The 23,488-nt window shown below is 41.4% G+C and overlaps 1 protein-coding gene across 1 annotated transcript in view; it reads right to left on the reverse strand.

Moving 5' to 3' along the window:
- LOC124555252 (aminopeptidase M1-C-like) overlaps positions 1 to 23,488 on the reverse strand; it is a 476,812-nt gene that overhangs the window by 136,698 nt on the left and 316,626 nt on the right. The window contains exon 9 of the mRNA XM_047129117.1: positions 2,139 to 2,319. Within this exon, the coding sequence (XP_046985073.1) occupies positions 2,139 to 2,319 (181 nt within the window). The remainder of the gene's footprint in view (positions 1 to 2,138; positions 2,320 to 23,488) is intronic.

Consider the following 23,488-nt stretch of genomic DNA (forward strand, 5'->3'; position numbering starts at 1 on the left):
CAATACGTCATATTATTCCCCACTATTTTTCAACATAATCTCCATTCAATGCGATGGCCTTACGCCACGTTACTGGGAAGGCCTGTGTGCTCGCATGGTTCCATTCAACTAGTCGACGTCGGAGCAGACGTTTTGCTACGTCAGTAATCTTCACGATCAGCCTCGTAACACGCAAGTAATTCCGCACTGATAGTCCTTCGTTGCTTTTTATGGTCTTTTGTTAGGCGACGAGGAACACAGCGGGCACACCTTTGAGTACCCCCAACTGGAGGACGAGAGTATCAGCACTACCAAAAGAGACATCCAGTTGAACAGCGAATTGTTCACTGTGATCCGTCGATCACCTCGAATGAGAGTGTCTGCACGTTCCAACATTACAGGAGTCACAGCTGTGTGCAGCCGGCCGCCACGCTGGAAATCGGACGGGTTTGCGCGACCTTGTTGCGATGATGACAGACGCCTCGCCCAACGACTTACTGTGCTTTTGTTCACTTACAGGTCTCCGTAGAAATTCTGAAAGCATCTATGAATATCTGCAATGGTCTGATTTTCTGTCAAAAGAAACTCAGTGACAGCTTTCTACTTGGAACGCACTTCCATTACGGACGCCGTTTTGAACGCTACGTGTAGCGTCGCCGTGTATCGGAAATTTGTGAAGCTATAGGGGCTGAAGTGGGAACATTCTAGATGTCCCACAACAAATTCCGCATTTTTTCAACCGAAACTGGTTGAGAAAAAAACTGTTGTATTACTTATTGAACGCCCCTCGTATAATAAAAGTTACATTATGCCGTAAAGAAACAACGTCCAGACTATGGAAGTACGAGCCAGATGGACTGAAAATATTATGTGCCCAATGATATCCCGAGAAACATGGGTGTGTCAAGATTATGAAGACTGGAGATTTTATTACATTGTAAGTATTACATGGGTTTAAGACGATTTAAGTCCTGATATATTCGAAAATTCGTTTTGCTTGTTTCACAAATAAAAGACTAAAATAGCTTTCTTGATTTAATAAAAACATAAAATAGTTACAGTCGATGTGGCATCCAAATCAAGTGCAGAATTATACCCATAGTGTACGCAAGTACATACAGACGTATATTTGTACATACACACATACACTCATACATACATTCATACATACATATTACATACATACATACATGCATTACATAGATACATACTCAGTAATCTTTCTTAAAAAGCAATGTACACATCGCGCATAAATCTGAACTTCCGCCTCTACATCTTTTAATACACGACATCAACATGAGGCAAGACTTATGCCAAAACAATTGAACATATAAAATTTACTGTTCTGATTGTAAGGGTAGCTACACTAGGCAAACGGGGAGGAATTTTAAAACGCGGTACAAGGAACACACAAAATTAAAAAGAAAAAAAAACATGGGTTATAAATCCACCATTGCAGTTCACCTCATACGAGCTAGTCACACGGCGCACAGCATCGAAAACAAACTCATAATCCTCCACACAACGAAAAAGGGATATATGAAGAATTAGAAATTCAAGCACACTTAAAAAATTCAAAGAAAAAGACATTTAAAAGCACCAGCTTCTTGGACATCTGCTACCGCGTTATTGATTAATTCCTTTTAATTGAATCCAAAATTCGTAGCTAAATCTAGAATCTTGTAAATATGTTCCGCAAGCAGTCCACAAAGCATCCAAGCTGCGCTAATGACACAGAGAGAAACTGACTATTAATGGTGATCATTGCGTTGGGCTGGGGACGCTAAGCTCAACGGCCCCCATTGTGTTACTCGAGAGGACTGGGTTTCACGTTTTCCATTTTCTTTCATCATCATCATAAAAAGATAACATAATGTACTGCACGCTATTATAACTGTCGCTGAAAATATGCAGTTACGTTTTAGAAACGTTGAACACACTAGCACCTTAACGATATCCCACAGAATGGTTGTATCAGTCTACGAGCCACATAGAATGTAAGACAGGGTGTAAAATTGTGTTAATCGCGCAACTGGTAACAGATTTGAAAACATAAATGGGAGAATTCATGGTGATAACCGAAATATAAGTGAAAATGCAAGTGTATGTTTGTACACGCTCAAACACGGGAAGCTTTTTGTATTCATTTTGATTCGTACCTGTGACAGCACCAAGCTGCCGCCCTGCTTGCTGACTGTGACCAGTGGGAAGCCGGGCTGCGTCACCCACGGGGTCATCACGTCCGCCAGCGTCTGGCCTGGAGGCAGGCGGTCGCTGACGTCTCCCACAGCCCGGAACAGGTCCTCCAGGTCCACTCCAGCCGTGTCTGTGAGGCGCTCCCTGTTCAACAAACAGTCCATAGTCCGTGTGTCCTCAGAACAACCCTAACACTGACACGAACCGCGCTGCCGAGATGACCACGCGTAGGTCACGATAGATATATTTACAAGGAAATAATTTGGTCAGCTGAGTGAGCAGAGACTGGGAAGAATCTTGTGACTTAGATGACTATAATAAAGGACGGATTGTGATGGACGACCGGCGAGAGTTAGATATCACGTCAACAGCGACGCTAGTTACATGTTCACTTACTACCGCCGTTAGTACTGTAAGTAGGCTGTTTAGGTTTTCTTATTGGTAACGCCACGTAACGCTCTGTATGAAAAATCACTGGCTGTGCTGTGTGCAGTCTGTGGCTAGTTTGCATTGTTGTCTGCCATTGTAGTGTTGGGCAGCTGGATGTTAACAGCCTGTAGCGTTGCGTAGTTGGAGGTGAGCCGCCAGCAGTGGTGGATGTGGGGAGAGAAATGGCGGAGTTTTGAAATTTGTAAGACTGGATGTCATGAACTGCTATGTATATTATGATTTTTCAACACTATTAAGGTAAATACATCGTTTGTTCTCTATTAAAGTCTTTCATTTGCTAACTATGCCTATAAGTAGTTAGTGCCTTCCGTAGTTTGAAACTTTTATTTAGCTGGCAGTAGTGGCGCTCGCTGTATTGCAGTAGTTCGAGTAACGAAGATTTTTGTGAGGTAAGTGATTTGTGAAAGGTATGGGTTAATGTTAGTCAGGGCCATTCTTTTGTAGGGATTATTGAAAGTCAGATTGCGTTGCGCTAAAAATATTGGGTGTCAGTTTAAGCACAGTCATGTATAATTGTTCAAGGGGACGTTTCATATGTAGACCCTTAGCCGAGGATACCTCACTGGAATCTTCTGATTTTTTCTTGTAGTTTGTGTAATTAGTGTAGGTTTTGTTTATTGCTAGCGCGTAATTGTAGAGAGAATTTACTTTGTAGTGTAGTTTTTCATTCTTGTACAGTAAAACAGTTGTGGCATGCATGTAGATTTGCAACAAGTATTTCGCAGCTGCGCTTGCAATTAACGAGATATTATTTTCAGTGCTACGTTAATGTGTTCTCTTATTTTTGCTCTTCAAATTGTGCTTTTCTGTGTTATCGTGTAAAATATTGTGACAATAATGGCGTGTGAAAAACGTAATACTAGGCTCCAAAGTAAACTGAGAAATGACAGTGAAGACGAAAGCAGTGTGTTAGCGCCACCGAGTAATGAATTAACTAATGTTCAAAGTAGTAATTTGGTAATTGTGCATAGGGAAATGGAGCGGGCTGCAAACAATGGTGTAGGCAGTGAAACAATTAGTGAACAGGGAAGCATTATCGATCGATCGGTCGGCAACAGCTTGCCTCAGGAATCCGAAATGACAGGACACAATATTGCAAATACTGTAGATTCAGGTTTTGGGTCCTCACCGTTTTCTCAAATAAGTCAAGACACATTTTCTGCTTGACAAAATGTGAATGCTGCCGGTGCAAATTCACTGCCGAAAAGCACTGAGGAACCTGTTTCAGACATTAGTGCATTGTTATTACAATTAATACAACAAATGGGACAAACACAGCAAAAGCTTCAAAAGTTAGACACAATGGAACAAAATCTTCAAAAGTTAGACACAATGGAACAACACCAGAGACAAACACAGCAACAGTTAGACGCAATGGAACAAAATCTTCACACCACGCTCGAACAAACACGTGAAGTTTTAACTACTGAGTTACATAAAATAGAATCGAAATGTCAAAAAGTCTGTAATGACGTAAAGACACAAATTTGTGAGCATTTTCAACCTATTTTTTCGCGGCATGAAAATGCATTACAGAATCACGAAGCAGCCATAAAAGAACTGCAAACTATTGTTCATGAAAATCATGAGAACTTGCAAGCTAAAATTGACTCAGTTGCATCTACCGATTCGATTACGCAACTTGCAAAAACTCAGGAAAACTTAAAGGACACAGTAGATACTCTGAAAATTGGTTCAGAAAGACACATGGAGGAAATTAGTTCATTATCAGAGAAAGTAGTCGAACTTTCGGATAAGCTAAATAATTTATCTACGAAGGTAGATGATAATCTGAATGACACAAAACCGGTAGTCGTTAATGACACAGAAGAGTGCGAACAAATTAGGAAATTCAAACAAAATCAGAATCAAATTAATAAGCAACACCAAAGAGAAATCCGGGAAGTACAAGATCAGGTGACACAGGTAATACAAGTATTACGTATTTCAGAGGCTACTCGCTCTCCAATACGGGAAGAGGGACATAGAAATACGGAACAGCCACAAAATAATAACTCAGGGCACTTCGGAAATTATGAAAGAAATTGGCAAGGTACACCGAATTTTGAGATGGAACCGCCGAAACGACGTAACAATGACCGACATGCGACTCGCCGACATGATGATTTTGACTATAAGCTGTTCATTACTACACATAAATTCAAAACATTTAAGAATTCTGGCAACGACATTGATCCACAAGCATGGCACCATCAATTCTCTCATTGTTTTCCTCCCAACTGGTCATTAGAGCACAGATTAGAATTTATGTGTGGCTACTTAGAGAATGAACCAGCTGTAAGAATGCGATCGGCCATTCACGATTGTCACAGTGAAGGAGAATTTTACCATGCCTTCCTCTCAGAATATTGGTCTCAAGCTACACAAGACCGAGTAAAACATAGCATCATAATGATGAAACATTTCGAACAATCTGAATTTTCCAGTCTTGTGAAATATTTTGAAGACATGTTGCACAAGAATCAGTATCTGTCAAACCCATACAGCCCCTCAGAATTCATCCGCATTTGCTTAATCAAATTACCTGAACATTTACGACATATTATTCTGGCAGCACGTTGCAAAGACGACATTGAAGCTTTTCAGGGACTTTTACTTTTCGCGAAACGCGAAAACAGGAACACAACAATTACAGGTCACATCCGTCGCATTTCCGCGATGAAAGAGATAATAACTGGACACGACAAGACTATTCTTACAACGTAAATCGTGACCAAAACAGACACCAACCGTATGCCAACCGTTGGCAGAACAGTAGTTACAGAGAAAGATCGCATTTCCGTAGTAACGAATATGACAGAGGTAAACATAGAAACAGACAATATGGGAACCAAACAATTATTATCAAGGGAGACAGAATAACTTCAGACGCAACAGTTCATCGCGCAGTTACGATTCAGGGAGAAATTCTCCACCAAGTGACCGACAAGAAAGAAATTATGGAATCTACCTACATGCCGACAGACGATATAATCGTAACGACAGACCTGAATTGCATCAGAACTGGTGGGATTAAAACAGAGCAGGGCACTCTCGACAAGGTGAATTTGTAGAAGTTAGGTCTCCTAATCTTAACGATGCGCGCCAACAAAGAGACAGACAATGACCCGCACCGCAAGCAGCCACGTGCGCCGGCTGGCTCGGTGAAAAATAACATAGACGCTACCCTTGAGAAAAATTTTAGTATGCCTTACCGATGTATACCGCATGATAATTGCGTTCAAGTTGAAACTCTTCTAGCCGGCCGCGGTGGTCTAGCGGTTCTAGGCGCGCAGTCCGGAACCGCGCGACTGCTACGGTCGCAGGCTCGAATCCTGCCTCGGGCATGGATGTGTGTGATGTCCTTAGGTTAGTTAGGTTTAATTAGTTCTAAGTTCTAGGCGACTGATGACCACAGAAGTTTAGTCGCATAGTGCTCAGAGCCATTTGAACCATTTTTTGAAACTCTCCGTACTAGGAAGGGTAAAGGATTGCACCACTTTTCACATGTAAAACTGTTTATTGAGAGAGAATCTGTTTTTTTAACTTAATTTTTGCTACAAAATTTTTCACTTTACATTACTAGTATGCTTTGTCAGACTCAGAATCTGTTAAGATGCAGCAATGTTTGAAGTTAAATATCCAGTCAAGAACCAAGAGAACTTATTTAAACAGAAATTACGAATGCATTGTTATTGTGAACAGACGACACAGTGTTATTGTGTGTGTACATTCTTGCTTGTTAGTTGCACAATTACGTAACGACTATAAGGCTCACATACTTAGAACATTTACCAGTACTGCTAATGAGATTTTAATGCAACATTTTGGTTTACTTGAAAATATATTCTGGATTTAAAGTACTTTCTGTGAGATACCACATGACACAGTGGTTAGTTTATGTGACAGCTACAAGATTTTATCACGACGCTACTAATGAGTGACAATTTACAATGTTGCTTTTGCGGTGTATCTGTTTTATATCTGCACAGTTTTTCTGAATTCTTCTGGAAAGTAAAACATGTTTTAGTAGTAACTTTTGTGGTATAGCTACAATGAGACAGCCTTTTCCGTAGCACAACAATACGTTACAGCACAATACTTTCTTTATCATGGCAATAAGCGTAATAACTAAGATATCTATACGCAAAGCATTTCACTTTTGTTTATCATGATCTGCAGAACTTAGCTTTCGGAGGACAATAACTACGACACTTCCACAGAGATTATCTTACAGCAAGACGCACATTTAGCGCTACAGGACACGTATTTGAGTGATTAATTTTGTACTAAAATCATTTATTTTTAAAGATATTTGAAGTACAATGATACAAAAGTTTTCCGTGATACATTTCATTCCATTGCTGTAATCTGTCACACCTGAGGGTATAATTACATTAATCCTCAGGGGGGTACACACTTACTTTGTGTACCATGTGTTTGGCAAGCACAAGGAGCCCTAGCTAATATGGTATTTGCTTATACAACTTTACACATCGGTACCATATTTCTCTAACACACAAATTACACAGCTATCTGATCATTTAACTGAGAGATAAAAATTTTTTTTACTACATCAGTGACACATGTTTACACAATTACACAGTTGGACAACTTCACACTTATGAAACTGTATTTTGTCTGTACTGTGTGAACTGTTCATATTTTTTCGGAACCATTGTGATACTATGAGAGCTTTGAATGATGTATTTGGTATGAGATCATGCTTTTTAAAGTACGTTTGAGGTAGATGACACTATTGAAATGAGCAGAGAATTTTCTTTAGGTTTTGAAATTATTGCACAAAGCTACGACGTTTTTGAGATTTGACTGAGGTGTTATGATTTTATTATTACGACGACGATGTGTATTATGCTGCTGAGGTATGTTTATGATTAATAAGCTGATGCTATATGAGTTATTTGATTATGCTACGTATGTGTTATGATGAAATATTGAAGACGTTTCGACAAATATGTATATGTGTAAAAAGGTAAGGAACAATGAGTAGTGGTTAGGGACTCTGGTTTGTGAAAAAGGTTGTTGGAAACCAAGAATCGTACTTTAAGAGTTATGAAATGTATGTAAATGTGTGAATGTATTACAATGCCGACGAAATTTTTTTGGATACTGTTATATCAATAGGATTTGGTTTCTACACATTTGTAATGCAAATTCTCAACCTATGGAATTTTTTTGTATGAGACTGCCACTGTAGAAGAAACTGCTGTCGTAAATATTTCAGTAAGAAAGGTAAATGACCTTGACGTAATGCGTTTTGGGCGCCCAGCTGAGAGGTAGTCGTCTGACAAAAGAAAGCCATTAAGTGGAGAGAAAAAAAGAGGCCATTATCCTCGCCATTGACATTCCTTTAGAGAAAGCATCGCAAATACGACACGCTCATTACTTGGAAAGATACTTACATCTGCACACCTGATTATGACAAGCATCTTTCTACGAGAGTTGAGAGAATTTCTACTAACTATGAAACCATGAAATGTCACATGACTATTGAATGATATTTTTATGCTTTGCTTTTCATAGTTGCTTATTTCATCTGATATCTAGTTTCCAGCTGTGTTGCAGCATTGGTTTTATAAAATAAAATAAAATGCATTTGCTAATGTGAACACTTTCTGTCAGCAGATCTATTAAATAATAATTTTGTGATCCACATTCTTTAAAAAAGGAGCACTTGGAAAGGAAAGAACAATAAGAAGGGACTAGTAACAGTAACTGCATACATAATTTTCTTTTCAAGTACATGGTAATATTTTTTTTTTTACAATAAGTTGTTGTGGTGCACCACTTTAATTACATAGACACTAAGATGTGACATAGATATTAGACATGGCCATCTTTACTGTAATATTTTTTCTGCTTGAGCTTTGTCATGTTTAGATATAAGTTATTGCATTTGCTGCTGCTCTTTGCCAGGCATAATGTTACTGAATTTGACTTTGTATTACTCTGTTAAGCCAGTTTTACTCCTGATTTATTTTTATTGTTTGCTGCACATTGCCTTATATTAGTTGTAATATTGCAATTGCTTTGCTAATTTCTATAATGCTGCTTGCTTCGCCAATTTCCATTTTTTTGTCATTGCTGTTTGTATTAATTGTTTTGTGCTGCTGCATTGCCTCGTCCCTTAGTTTATGCGTCTGAGATCAGTAGATTTAAGTTAGTTTAAGAGGGGGTAGACTATATAAGAAACTGACTATGGACAATAGGGAAAGAATGCATTGAGAAGTTATATGAAAAAGATTTGGGCCAAAATGAGTATTGTACACTGAGAAATAATTATTTTGAAAGAAATATGAATAGAATACAGAAAGCAGGTATAGATAGGACTTTTTGGGAATAATGATGAATGAAGGGAGATCTCCAAGAAGTAAAGAAAGTTTTGTTTGCAAAATACTGCAGTACAACAAACCCTGTCCTTTCCTTTTGTATTATTCCGCTATGTGTTTGTGTACCCTTGTGTATTTATGTTCATCCTGTCTTTATGTGTTTATCTGATACGATTCATGTTGTAGAATTTTTCTAATACTCAGCTACATTCACTATGATGAGGAATACTGTTATCCTCAAATATAATTTGCATTAATAATATGTTATTTACTTTGTAAAGATGTTTAGACATTATTTATTCTGTTCTGTTTTGTTGCTAATGTGTGAAGTTGATGTTTCGAAAACTATTCTCATTATTTTATATATTCACTTATGTCATAATTCCTGTAACACTGATGTATCTGTTTACTTCTATTCTTTTGTAAAGCCTGTACTACTACAAATTTATCTGTATTGTTATGTTCTTTAATAATGTATTTTGCACCTTTGTAATCGTATTCTTATGTTATAAAATTGTAATTGACACCAGTTCATCATATTATTAACTTGTAAGTTCCATTTCACTGCACACTGGTTCTAAGGACAATTCCAAAAACTTTGTGAGTGCACAAGTGGTGGTTATGGACTTGCTATATTGTCCGCAAGACTCTTCGACGGTGATTGCGCACCTGCACAGTCGCAGCAGATGGCTGCTGGCCATCTCTACAAGGACTGCAGTGGGTCTGCACCTCTGGTGGCCCACCAATACCGTAATCTCTACCAGGACTACAGTGGGTCTACTCTGTGATGACCTACCTACCAATAGTCTTCAAAACTTCGAATGACTCTGCTGTGGGTTTGCTCTGTTGTGGCCCATTACCTGTCTGCATGTCGAGAGTCAGCACTGTCTTTCCGTTGGAAGGACAACACTACTTCTTCAAGACTGCATGGAAATCCACTACTTCCGTGTGCATTTTCTTTTACTGCTCAGACTTTGAGAAAAACACTGCAATTTTACTGTGATGAATGATCAGGACTGTCTTTATGGACTGTGAGAAAATTTTAGCTTTTGACCAACATTGTATCAATAAGTGTGTGCATTTGATGTCTTTGTTATTGTAATTATGAAAAATTTTATCAAATCATTATTGGCGACTGCCCAAAACAATTTGTAAAATTTTTTGTGGGGAGCATGGGGGCTATGTAAGTAGGCTGTTTAGGTTTTCTTATTGGTAACGCCACGTAACGCTCTGTATGAAAAATCACTGGCTGTGCTGTGTGCAGTCTGTGGCTAGTTTGCATTGTTGTCTGCCATTGTAGTGTTGGGCAGCTGGATGTTAACAGCGTGTAGCGTTGCGCAGTTGGAGGTGAGCCGCCAGCAGTGGTGGATGTGGGGAGAGAAATGGCGGAGTTTTGAAATTTGTAAGACTGGATGTCATGAACTGCTATGTATATTATGATTTTTCAACACTATTAAGGTAAATACATTGTTTGTTCTCTATTAAAGTCTTTCATTTGCTAACTATGCCTATCAGTAGTTAGTGCCTTCCGTAGTTTGAATATTTTATTTAGCTGGCAGTAGTGGCGCTCGCTGTATTGCAGTAGTTCGAGTAACGAAGATTTTTGTGAGGTAAGTGATTTGTGAAAGGTATAGGTTAATGTTAGTCAGGGCCATTATTTTGTAGGGATTATTGAAAGTCAGATTGCGTTGCGCTAAAGAATTGGGTGTCAGTTTAAGCACAGTCATGTATAATTGTTCAAAGGGGACGTTTCAGTACATACTGAAAGTGGATAATTGGGAGAGACGTCGCTAGAGCGGCAAGGACAAGTACACTGCTACCCCGAAGTTAAACGTAATAACAAAGAGAATATATTTTTTAAATAGGTTGTCAGAAGGGAAAAATTCATCGCAGGGGATGCACCATAAGACAGGCTGAAAACGCATCAGTAGCAGGGTTCTGGAACCGAAAATCCATCCATTCATCAGCAAGAGAGTATCAAAACTGACACAATCACGTCCATGACAAAGAAGAGGAGATATCAATACCCTTAGATGTCACAAATGATTGGCAGTGGTGTGGCAGCATCAGAATGAGGTGATTCGCGATATCAAGTGACTATCAATCGCATTCCTAAGGAAGATCATTCGGATTTCTGAAGCTCACATCCCCAATGCATCCCAGACAAGCTGTATGGAAATTAGATACAGAGAACTCATTGATCGATTCATGAGGTGGATAGCTGCATCTGTGAGAAATACGCTCACTAGGGCAATTCACTGCATTCATCTATGAAAAGTACCTTATCGCCGTATCTCTGGGCGTCTTTCGTATTGCATCATCAACGCACGAATATGTCAAGCCCTTCCTTCTACCTTCACAATAAAAAAAGCCTTGTCTCAGTATTACTGTGTATGGGACACGTATTTCCAGATATCCACGTATGGACTAACTGTTTGGAACCATAGGAACATTGTTTTCCGCTAAACAGTAACTCCAGAAGTTACTTTGTGGATTCCACACAATTGTCTTATAAAATCAAATGGTTCAGAGCACTATGGGACTCAACATCTGAGGTCATCAGTCCCCTAGAACTCGGAACTACTTAATCCTAACTAACCTAAGGACATCACACACATCCATGCCTGAGGCAGGATTCGAACCTGCGACCGTAGCGGTCGCGCGGTTCCAGACTGAAGCACCAAGAACCGCTCGGCCACACCGGCCGGCAATAGTCTTATAGACATTATTCTGTTTCGTCGTGAAGTTGAGACAAGATATAGGTCGTGTTGTGAGTAGATACTCTCTATCGACCTCGCATGGGCTACAAATAACGGTTCTTGTGTCTCGGAATCTTTGCCATAGCCTTGAAATGACATTCATAGCACATTCAACGATGCTGAGTGCATGTGTCATATCAGTATCGGGGCTCGGAGAACTTTTCCCTGCCAATCAGCGTTGAAATGGTGTTTTGTGCTAATGCATGACAATTTTCACGGGAAAGCTACCTTTCGTAAGCAAAGAAGGTACTATCGAGACAGATATTATGGCTCTAACACACTAATTTTTCATTGTCTTTGAATCACGTGAGAAATTTCGGTTTGTGGGGATTGTTGAGTGTCACCCACAGTAACCGCTCATTTTCTCTGTATGCAGTTTACCGTATTCCTAATTACACTTAAATTTCAGACACTAGTGTAAACATACATTTTTATGGCGTGTTGTTTAAATACTGTGGGTCACCAACAAATAATAGTGTCGCTTTGTACGATAAATGCGATGAGTGGCGCACCTAGTAGCGCCCTAGACTTCTTTAGAAGGCACAAGTGTATTAAAGCGAGAGCGCATTTTGGCGTTTGTAGTTTCACAACACACGACACGTAGCTGTCGTCATGATGCTATACCGACATTGTTAATTACGCTTAGATAGGTTCAAATGGTTCAAATGGCTCTGAGCACTATGGGACTTAACATCTGAGGTCATCAGTCCCCTAGAACTGAGAACTACTCAAAACACAACTAACCTAAGGACATCACACATATCCGTGCTAGAGGCAGAATTCGAAACTGCGACCGTAGCGGTCGCGCGGTTCCAGACTGAAGCGCCTAGAACCGTTCGTCCACACCGGCCGGCGCTTAGATAGGTCAGGGAATGCAGGACCATCGAACAACGCAAACAAAGTGTCACGTCAGCATTGTCTTCCTGTTAGAACACAATGATAGCAGTATCAGCATGTGTATTCCAGGTGAACATTTGTTTGATATATGATGGCAGTGTGAAGGAAAAAGAAAAGATGGTAGCAATTCAGAGACAGAATAGCAGCTGATTTAGACAAGGAAGGTGAATTTGTTCAGACGTGGTCTTTTTAAAGGAATGATCTCGTAAATGAATGGAAGTGATTTATACTGATGAGCCGAAACCTTATGACCAACTACTTAGTTGAGTTTTGTCGACCTTTGGAGCATCATACAGCAGCGCAGCGATTATTGGGGGGGGGGGGGGGGGGTATGGATATGACAAGTACCTGTTAGGCTTCCGGAGGTATATAGCACCAAATGTCAAAGCATAATTTACAAAATTCCAGTAAATTACGGGCCGGTGGTTTGTTGAACCAAAGCTGGCGCTCGACAGACTAGACGAATTTGGTGGCCGGAAAATCAAAGCCAGTTTACTACCATACTCCTCAAACCACTGTAGCATGATTCTGACCTTGTGACATCGGGCCTCGCCATCCAGATTTAGATTTTCCGAGATTTCTCTAAATAGCTTGCGGCAAACGCCGGGGTGGTTCCTTTCAAAGAGCACGATCTATTTCTTTCTCCATCCTTGACACAATCCGAGTGTGCGTTCCGCCTCTAATGACCTCGATGTCGACGGGACGCTAAATCCAATCTTCCTTGCTTCCTTCCAACACCTCGTCACCTACTCGTGGTTTCACGTCTTTCAATCACTTTCCATAGATGCACACAACAGCATCACGCAAACAGCCGACCAGCATCTCCGTTTCCAAGATAATCGTTCGTAGGCGCCAGGGCATAACTGTTTGTCCTTTAGTGATGAATTTACTTTATTAGTGAATTACGCTATAAAAGAAAACTGTGGCTCCAAGTTTTCCTTGTGTTCCTGCGACTAGAATCAGACGGAAATTATTAACATTATTCTGTCTGTACATAAGTAGTTCTGGGGCACGTTAATTTTAAGGCAACGCCTCTCAAACGGTAAGTTTTGTTGGTCACCAAGATATCAGTTACTGTTAGAGAAGCTTGTTGGTCTGAAGGACGCCAGAAGCGCAAGGATGCATTCCTGGGAGTTAGTTGGCCTTGTAACACCTCGGTTCAGTTTACAATGATAACAGCTATAGAAAGAATAATTTAAAATTAAGAATAGAATTTTTAGAGGGGAAAATAGTGTAGAATCAGAGTTCGGTAATTGCAGATCAAAATTATAATATATTAGCAAGTAATTTAACGTCTAAGTACAGCAAAGCCACGGAAGCTCCGTTATGGAGAAGACGTTAAACTCTTGTGATGAAAAACCTATAAAAAGGCCTGATCGTCATTATTGCCCTCTTTTGTTCTTGATTGTTTCGTTAAAGGGCGGGGAACCCGTGTCAGTCAGCGAGACGATAATTAGATTGGACTTTATCGTGTTAAGATTCACGATAAACTGTTAGAATATTACGGAGATTAAAAGTGATGTAGTGTACGATCTCTGACTGTTGGTAGCAACGGAGTATTAAGGGGATTTTAAGACTTTAGTGCTAGATTGGAACTTTACGGACATATAGACGACAGAAACTCAAATTATCTGCTGATACGAGTGAATTCAGATGTACCGGTATTCAGATATTAACGTGTGGACTTTTGAAAGTGTCGCGTGCCGTTAGTTGCGAATCTAGACGTAGAGCGTGTGCATATCAGCATTTGCGGACTATTTGGATTCCTCCAGGCTAGGAACCTTTTAAATAGACCATAATTCATCACCATTTTAATCCTTGAATATAGAGTGAAAGTGAAATACAAGAGTGTTGTACTTATTTCATTTACCTAGTACTAATCAGTGAAGGTTTTACGGAACCAAAGCTATTCAGCAGTAAATCAGCACCATCTAGCGGAAAGCGTAGGCATTAACTAACACGCTAACTGAAGTGAACGTTTACGTGTTTTACGGACTGTTTAATATGAACTTTTGTGACTCTTTGACGTCCCCACTCCCTCCGAAAGGTGGCGCAGGCTGTCTTAATCATAAAAGGGGAGCGTTTTAGCCGGGCAAATTACTAACTAAAAGTGATATTTACAAGACTCGCAGTAATAGCAAAACACGAGGCCCGCACCTCATGTCGCTGTCACGTCGGGAAGTAAAGCCGGAAAACCTACCGACGATACGTATCTACGAGCAGACGTCGACGTGGAGTACCTAAAAAGGGAAGTTGGGGATGCTTCAGCCTCTAGGACCAGCCATGTAATCACAACCTAACAAATCCAGAAAGTTTCCTCAGAACTCAATGGTAAGACAATGACCTTTTTTATATCAACGGCCGTTGGAGTGGCAATAGAAAACAGTACCTACACTGAGAGCCTGCTGTTTTCTTGCCGGGATCAAGTTTTTAAGTAGTACCCAGCAGGGTCACTCAGCCTCACTTTTGTCGATGCCCCGTAGCAATCAACACGTAGCGTCCGTGTCCCTCTGAAACGACCTCGTGGACAATCGCCAGTCGCCGTCGGCACGACACGGCGAGATGCTACGGCGTACAGGCTAGATAACGCGCCATCATGCTCCACTGTTGCTCCTCAGTGCTAGCATTCTCTCTCGTTCATCTCAGCCTTATAGGGACTTCACTCACTCCATTTTGTTACCTTTTATTTTAACTGATGCTTGATAACATGTGAACTTAATATTGAACACTATTGCTTTATAAATATTTAATACAGAGTATAACGCAGTACAGTAATAAATCGGATTTAGGCTCTACCCATTGTTATGAATGTGGTACTACCCTCTTGTTCACTTAATTCCTCATGATTAGTTTCCATTAATCAGCCTTCAGAGTGAAAGCTAGATCCATACCAGAAGGTAGGATCGGAGTCAGATGCTTCCAAGAGCATATGTACTGTCATTATCTTCACTGGTTTTCGTTTGTTAGTAGAGGAATGGGCAAGTGAAGCATACCACCACAGTTTTCAAATTCGCTTATGTGAGCGGATTTCCACATTTTTGGCACTTATCCTCGCTGGAATGATTCCCCATTAGTGATTAACCTGTAAAGTGGCTATAATTTTGCACCTTACAAGCACTGATCTACATACCTTCCCGTGATTTTAAACTGGAATTAGGTATCGTTTGATAAGTTGTACATCGTATATATAAATATTTAAATAAGACTGACATTGTCACGTACACCTTGTAAATAGTTGCTAACGCTCACTGCATGATAGGTGATGGATTGTCTTTACTATCAAAATGGCGGAATGAATGTTTGCCTATACTAGCAGAGATTGGAACGCCAGTGGAAATGAAAAGGCAGGCGTAACTCAGGTCCTGGGTGGAAAAGCCCACACAGGTGTGATGGTCCTGCTAAAAACATGAAGTAGTCCAAGACGGACGGTCGGGGCACCTGAGCGCTGAAGCACAATAGAGTTGTGGCTGGCCGGCTTGTAGCTAGGCCGGAAGGATAACCGGAAACTCTGAAAATCTTGGACGCAGCAGAGAGGAACAAGGAAGCGTTACCTCGGAAATCACACAGGTTGGGCTATTTCCGAGGATTTTTACTCTGAGAAGCGTACCATCGCATGAATTCCTAATTAATGGGGATAGGTATTTCCTCGCAAACTTTCCGCACTGGACGACAAAAGACCTAAATATGGTTGATCGGAGTTCGGAAGAACCTGTAGAGAGGGAGAATATTCCGTAGTTTCGAGAATATGATTCGCCTTGTGCAGTTACGAGGGAGGTGAGCCGAGCTTTGTTGGGATGCCAGCGGTGGAGAGAAAGAGGCCTTCCGTTTTGAGCGCCCGTGTTTGACGGTCGCTCAGAGTCAGCTTTTATTGGTACAGACGGACTTGCTGTCTTTGCTCTCAGGAGATTTTATAGTTAGAACGGTTAGGCTCTGTACTGTTGCGAACTTATATGATTCTGGACTTCGCCTCCGGATAGGGAGTCGCCGTTGAGCACGAAGCGTTCAGTGATTGAGAGCACTTCTTCTGCCTATACTCACGTTGAGACGTTACCTGAACTCCGTCCTTGTGGCTGGGAGTTGGCGTTTCTCGTCTGTAGAACACAGAGAGGAGAAGACAGTATTAGATTATACTAGTCAGAGGACCGTCTTCTGCCGTCCTTGTGTTTGAGTGAGGGTTTTTTTTATATTTTGTGGTTGGAGGTCTTCCGTCGTCGCAGACGTGTACGAGAACCATCACTCCGACGCGGAGACCCAGTACATACTGTGATATTGCTAATTGCTTCGGCTTATTAGGGCTATAAAGCTAAACAGCTGTGATCACGTAAATTTTATTTCCACTGAGGTTGCACACCACTGTAGATCATCTTTGAAAGTAGTGTCTTCTAGTGTTTGGTACGTAGATGATGTCAGTCATGTGGCGTTATTTACATTACATCGCGTAGCCATAAAAAGGGGCAGATTTGGGCAATTGAACAATCGTATTAGTTAGAAAATTTATTTGTATCTCTTTATGTCCATTGGAAATTGATATACGTATAAACATTTGTAATGTATAAAGGGGCTTTAATCTACAATAAATGTATCAACAGAAACAACATTTATCAGTTTGTAGTTACTAGTTCCCTTAATCATTCATTTATGTTTATGTTGTAATTTATATGTTATAGAGCAAGAAGGAGGAGATAATATCACCATTAAGAGCTCCTAAGATCTGTTTCAGGGGGTAGTCAAACAGGGCTAAATCTTTATTTTCGCGTTCAGTATTTTCCGTTGCGCACATTCATTTTACGCCCGCCTGGAGTAGCATCTTGGAAACCTTGCAAGGTCAGAGATTAAAGTAAGCGCGAGAATAGGCACTGAAAATATGCAATGCTAGTACAATAACAACTGGTGTAAACGCCAGAATGTTGTATGCAAGCATGCAAACATGGATACCTTCTATCCTACAGGTGCCGGATGTCAGTTTGAAGGATGGAGTTCTATACCTGTTGCACTTGGTCGGTCAATACAGGGACATTTCATGGTGGCTGTGGATGACGCTGGAGTTGTCCGATGATGTCCCATACGTGCTCGATTCGAGACAGATCTGGTGATTCAACAGGCCAAGGGAACATGACGACACTCTGCAGAGCTTATTGGGGTTCAACAGTGGTATGTGGGCGTGCGTTATCCTGTTGGAAAACAACCTGTGGAATGCTGTCGATGAATGACCGTACAACAGGTCGCATCACCAGATTAACGTACAAATTTGCAGTCAGAGTGCGTGGGATAACGACGAGATTGCTCTTGCTGTCATACGAAATCACACCTCAGGCCGTAACTCCCAGTGCATCACCAGCGTGCCGAGCACGCAGACAGACAGGTTGGTTGCAGGTCCTCAACTGGCCTCCTCCTAACCTACACGTGGCCATCAGTGGTACCGAGGCAGAATCACATATCATCGGAAAACACAACTGCCCTCCACCCTGCCCTCCAATGAGCTCTCGCTTGACACAACTAAAGTCGCAAATGGCGGTGGTTTGGGGTCTGTGGAATGAACGCTACACGGCGTCTGGTTCCGAACTGTCCTTGAAGTAACCGATTAGTGACAGTACGTTGTATCACCGTGGTGCCAACTGCTGCTCAAATTGCTACTGCAGATACAGTACGATGCGCCAGAGGCAGACGCCGAAAACGATGGTCTTCCCTCTGGGTAGTGTCACGTGGACATCCGGAGACCGGTGTTCTTGCGACCGTATATTCCTGTGACTACCGCTTCAAGCGACCATGTACAGTGGCTACATTTCTGCCAAGTCTTTCTGCAATGTCGCGGAAGAAACATCCAGGTTCGAGCAGTCCTAATACACGACCTCGTTCAGACTCAGTGAGCTGTTGATAATGGCGTCTATGTTGTCTTAAAGGCATTCTTGAGAAACATCATCTCCCTATTTCCCGAAGTTAATTAACGCTCGAGACCGTTACAGCCCGTATTTAAAGCAAACCTGGTTTCAGTCCTAATAATGGCGCTGCTAGCGTCACTCTTCTGCATCTGACGCGAAATTTAAACAGATGTCATTTGTCAGGTGTAGGAATACGCACACCAACTTTCGTTTGTCTCGCACAACTAGTTCTTGGTGTTGCGATTTTTCTTTCCATCAGTGTACTTTCCTTATCGTGTCACGTTCCCGGAACGTAAATAGGAGAAATTGAATCTTAGTGGTTCAGGGGACAAATGTTTTGACTCATTAGTGTAGGTTAACCATAAAAAAACTTAGTAAGGTGGATGGACGAAGATTTAAAAACCCTTCCTTTCCTAACTCGAGGCCAATTTCTTAACCAGTGCTCTAATTCGCTCGGTAAGTGTTAGTAGAATTTTAAGGTAAAGTAGTAATGACTGTTAAAAACGATGCCATAAAGTGTTTGGACTGCGTAATTATTATTGCTATCGACTTGCATCTATTACTAGCTGAGCCCGCGTCCAACCGAACAGGTCGTTTCCAGCAGAAAAAAATTGTTCATAGAGTGACTATATTTGTGTTCCAATAGTTTGCAGAGTATAACGATAAGGTTCACTCGATTGCCTGGTCTCCAGATTCACTGTATATCAAGCTTACTCAAGAGATCTACGATATCATTCAGTGATAGCTCTCTGCTTGCTAACCATCTTCACGCAATCAGTTGAAATCGCGCAAAATGGAGATGGAAAACGGAAGAATTGTGGCTTTGGTCACGCATCGAGGATTTTTACCACACATTCTATAACTAACTGATGCTGTTAGGTGTGTCAAAGTAATATAATATGACATTAGATGGTTGGTCATAATTTTCTAACTGATAAGAGCATGTTTTTAATGAAGGTACATATGTTCCTGTATTTTATACAGTAGCCTAGGAACCAGCAGTTCATGTCATAGGTAAATGTTTGCACATGTCACTTAATAGGAAGCGCACATAAATGTGCACTGTCGTTTTACGTTGTAATAATTGCATTGGAAAATGTAAATACATAATGAAACGAACAGGATTTAGGGAAGAAGGGAGGGTCTGAAATGGGTAAGTGACTATGACTTTGAATAATAATTTATGAATGATGGCGTTAGTGATTTTCAGGGTTTCAGCGAGAAGGTATTAGCTAGCAATGCGATGAAAACGGCAAAACTATGTGTCTCCTCACAAGTTAAACAGTGATATTCCAAACGGTCGCCGACAGACACCAGTGCATACTGCCTCCAATAGTAACGAGAGAAGAAGATGATGCATTTAAAGATAATATTTCAAGCTGCACGCTGTTTACAGTTTAATGTCTCATCGACTCAAAAATCTCTAGCCTTGTTTCTGTCTGACTGTCTGGTGCCATTTAAGAGAGAGAGAGAGAGAGAGAGAGAGAGAGAGAGAGAGAGAGAGAGAGAGAGAGGCTATGTGTAAGATAGACGAGGAGAGAAGAAGGTAGTGACTGTGGTAGAGAATGGAGAGAGGTTAGATTAGAAAGAGGTAAGAGGGAGGAAGAAGGATAGGAAATGAGTTAGGTCTGTTTGAGAATGGATGTTTATCAAGGAAGTGAAAACAGAGCCGGCATCCCATCACTCCAACGCCAGGCACGGTGCTTGTTGACCTGAGACTGAAGAAAATGGTGGGAGGAATGGTGATTGGACAGTGATAAAAAGAGGAGCTTAAGTGGAGGATTGGAAGCTGTTTTCAGAGAAGAGATAGCGCTGCTGTTGCTCGCACTGACTACCACAAAACTTTTCTCAAGAGTAAGAGATTGTTGCCAAATTGTTAATACTTTGCTAACTTGAAAATATGAAAGACTGGTCAGTTTTCCGGAGGAGGGATGACGAGTTTTGTTACGAGGTTTCCTATTGGGAGCATGGCTAGCAAACATTGTAACTGGAAGGTGAGTGTGTTTTCGCGGGGTTTCCGTGAAGAACTGGGAACAAAGAGGATTTTTCAGACACTTAGCCTTCAGCTTTAAGACGAGGAAGTATCGAGATGACTGACAGACTTTAGTTCCAGTCAACTTTTAGTTTTTTTGACGAAGAGGTATTGGGACGGAGGAGAGAGGCACGTCTGAAGACAAACCATTAGCTGGGGCTCAGATCCATCACCTAAAATGTAGACATGAATGGCAAGACGGCGTATGCAGTCCACTCCGCAGCGAAAAGGAAATACGCTAAGAACTTGCTGCCAGGGCGAAGGGGAGATGAGGACGGTTAGGAATATATAGGCGCGTTTCTGCAACTTAATGGGGACTTTTTTCAGAATTGTGCTAAGAAACTGATAGCTTACTTATGATTAAGGCACTCTGGGGTCTTAGAAGTGATATCCTTTACCCAAAGGCAGACCGAAACAGTCAGCATATCCTCATCGGAATCGTGTACTTGTTTGTCCGAAGATCTGTGAATTAATTGTATGAACATATCTTTATCCAATCGCCTAGAGCAGGGGTCTCCAAACTACGGTTCGCAGGCCGAAACTGGCCCGCGAGGGCCGGCAAACCGGCCCGCGTTAGCTGGCCGGACATCCCTGGTATCCAGCCCGTCACATATTTGAGGTGGTGCCTATAATGCCAGCGTGGCAACGGCCTTGCCGCAGTGGATACACCAGTTCCCGTGAGATCACCGAAGTTAAGCACTGTCGGGCGTGGCCGGCGCTTGGATGGGTGACCATCCAGCCGCCATGCGCTGTTGCCATTTTTCGGGGTGCACTCAGCCTCGTGATGCCAATTGAGGAGCTACTCGACAGAATAGTAGCGGCTCCGGTCAAAGAAAACCATCATAACGACCGGGATAGCGGTGTGCTGACCACACGCCCCTACTATCCGCAACCTCAGCTGAGGATGACACGGCTGTCGGATGGTCCCGATGGGCCACTTGTGGCCTGAAGACGGAGTGCTATACTGCCAGCAATTGAGTTTCGAGGCCTATCATGACCAATACACCATGACATTGTCGGAGCTCTATCTTTACAAAGCGGAAGGTCATGGTTAAACTTGTGGCTATCCACAATAAACAGACAGACCATTCTCCTTGCGATAATGAAAAAAAAGGTTAACAGGCTAGTTTGGCGAAAATATTTTAAGTAAAAAAATTCTTTGCATTTTATTCTCCTCACGAGTCTGGTGCATGTCTTTCAAATGGACGCCACTTCGACGACTAGCCTTAGTAATCAATCATTATGGAAGATGCTTCTTAAGCAAGGTTTCAGTTTCTTTACGTATTTCGATTTTCAGATTTTCCTTGTCTCTTGGAATTCAAACTTTGAATTGTCCCACACCTACTAGTAAAGCGCATAAGACACTAAAAAAACTCGTGAGACACTCACAACATAGACATAATTACGCAACAGAACTATCAAATATATGCTCTGGCTCTGCTACTCGCTACAAGACTACATATGGCTCTGAGCACTATGCGACTTAACTTCTGAGGTCATCAGTCGCCTAGAACTTAGAACTAATTAAACCTAACTAACCTATGGACATCACACACATCCATGCCCGAAGCAGGATTCGAACCTGCGACCGTCGCGGTCGCTCGGTTCCAGACTGTAGCGCCTAGAACCGCACGGCCACTCCGGCCGGCTACAAGACTACATAACTAAACTTATTGTTGCGCTGCTTGAAATAAGAATGCGTTGACATGCTCTACCTCTGTTACGTCTTGTAGTAATAGTGTTGCTAACAATGATTTTGAGATTTCGTTAACTTTGCAGGACGCTTTCGTGAAGAATATGCAGTGACATACTTTTTTGTCGGTGAAATTCGCCAGAATAAAATATGCCAGGAATTCGGTCAGGTACGTCCACCAATCAAAGTTATGTAAATAAATAAAAATCGTAGTTCGTTTCAGTGCTAGCTATTCCCACAACCTTAGATTTTTGCGATTTCATCTTTCCTTTAGCCTTACATTACGGTGATCATGGAGTGCTAGGGTTCTTTAATCCCACTAGGTAGATCTTGGCCCTTATGACTTCGTGGAGGAATCAATGTGGTCCGCAGACTAAAACGTTTGGAGACCCCTGGCCTAGAGCTTTGTCATACTACAGCAGCATCTGTCTGAACCTGTTTCGGGATTTTATGTTTCAATTGCCTTTTTCTCGATCATCAGAAATTAATGCTTTGCTATTATCGAACTATGTTTTTGTCCTTAATTGAACTTATGATTATAATAAATTTGGGCTACTTTGGGTCACTCCTTAATTTCAGTAGTTAGCACCCTTAGCTCATTTGTTTGGGCTATTACCTTTCTAACGTTTCCGTTGCTTGAAGCTTCTCTGCCGGATACCTTGCGGCAAGAGCATACTCAATGTATTGTCCACCCACCATGGCCATGAACTTCGTGAAGAGGACTTCGGAAGACGATCCTAACCAACCGATCAACTGCAGTGACTAATGTGGAATGCTTTAATGCAGTTGCTGGAACCCGTATATCAGACGGAACAAGCAAGCTGACACACATATAGACGACGCTTACCAATTCTACATACGAATGTTAGAAAAGAAGGTATTGTTCTGGTTGCTTTTCCTAGTTTAATTCCTATTTACCTCGTCATTATTTTGCGTATGCTAATGAACAGTGACATCTGGGTGACTGAACTGATTGTAATGACAATGAAATCAAGACCCTAAGCTGTCGACAGACGTTGATACACATCAACAGGGACAGTTGAAAATGTGTGCCCTGACCGGGACTCGAACCCGGGATCTTCTGCTTACATGGCAGACGCTTTAACCATTTTTTTTGTTCTCATTTTGTTCTATATTGTTAGTTGAATTTGTTCGTGGCGGACGTCCGATGACACCCGTTCAGGATGTTCATTGATCCATTCACTCAGTTTTTTATTACAGAGAATAGCTAAACCCTCTGACTGAACATGCTG

The sequence above is a fragment of the Schistocerca americana genome, chromosome X, assembly GCF_021461395.2.
Source record: "Schistocerca americana isolate TAMUIC-IGC-003095 chromosome X, iqSchAmer2.1, whole genome shotgun sequence".
Taxonomy (NCBI): Eukaryota; Metazoa; Arthropoda; class Insecta; order Orthoptera; family Acrididae; genus Schistocerca; species Schistocerca americana.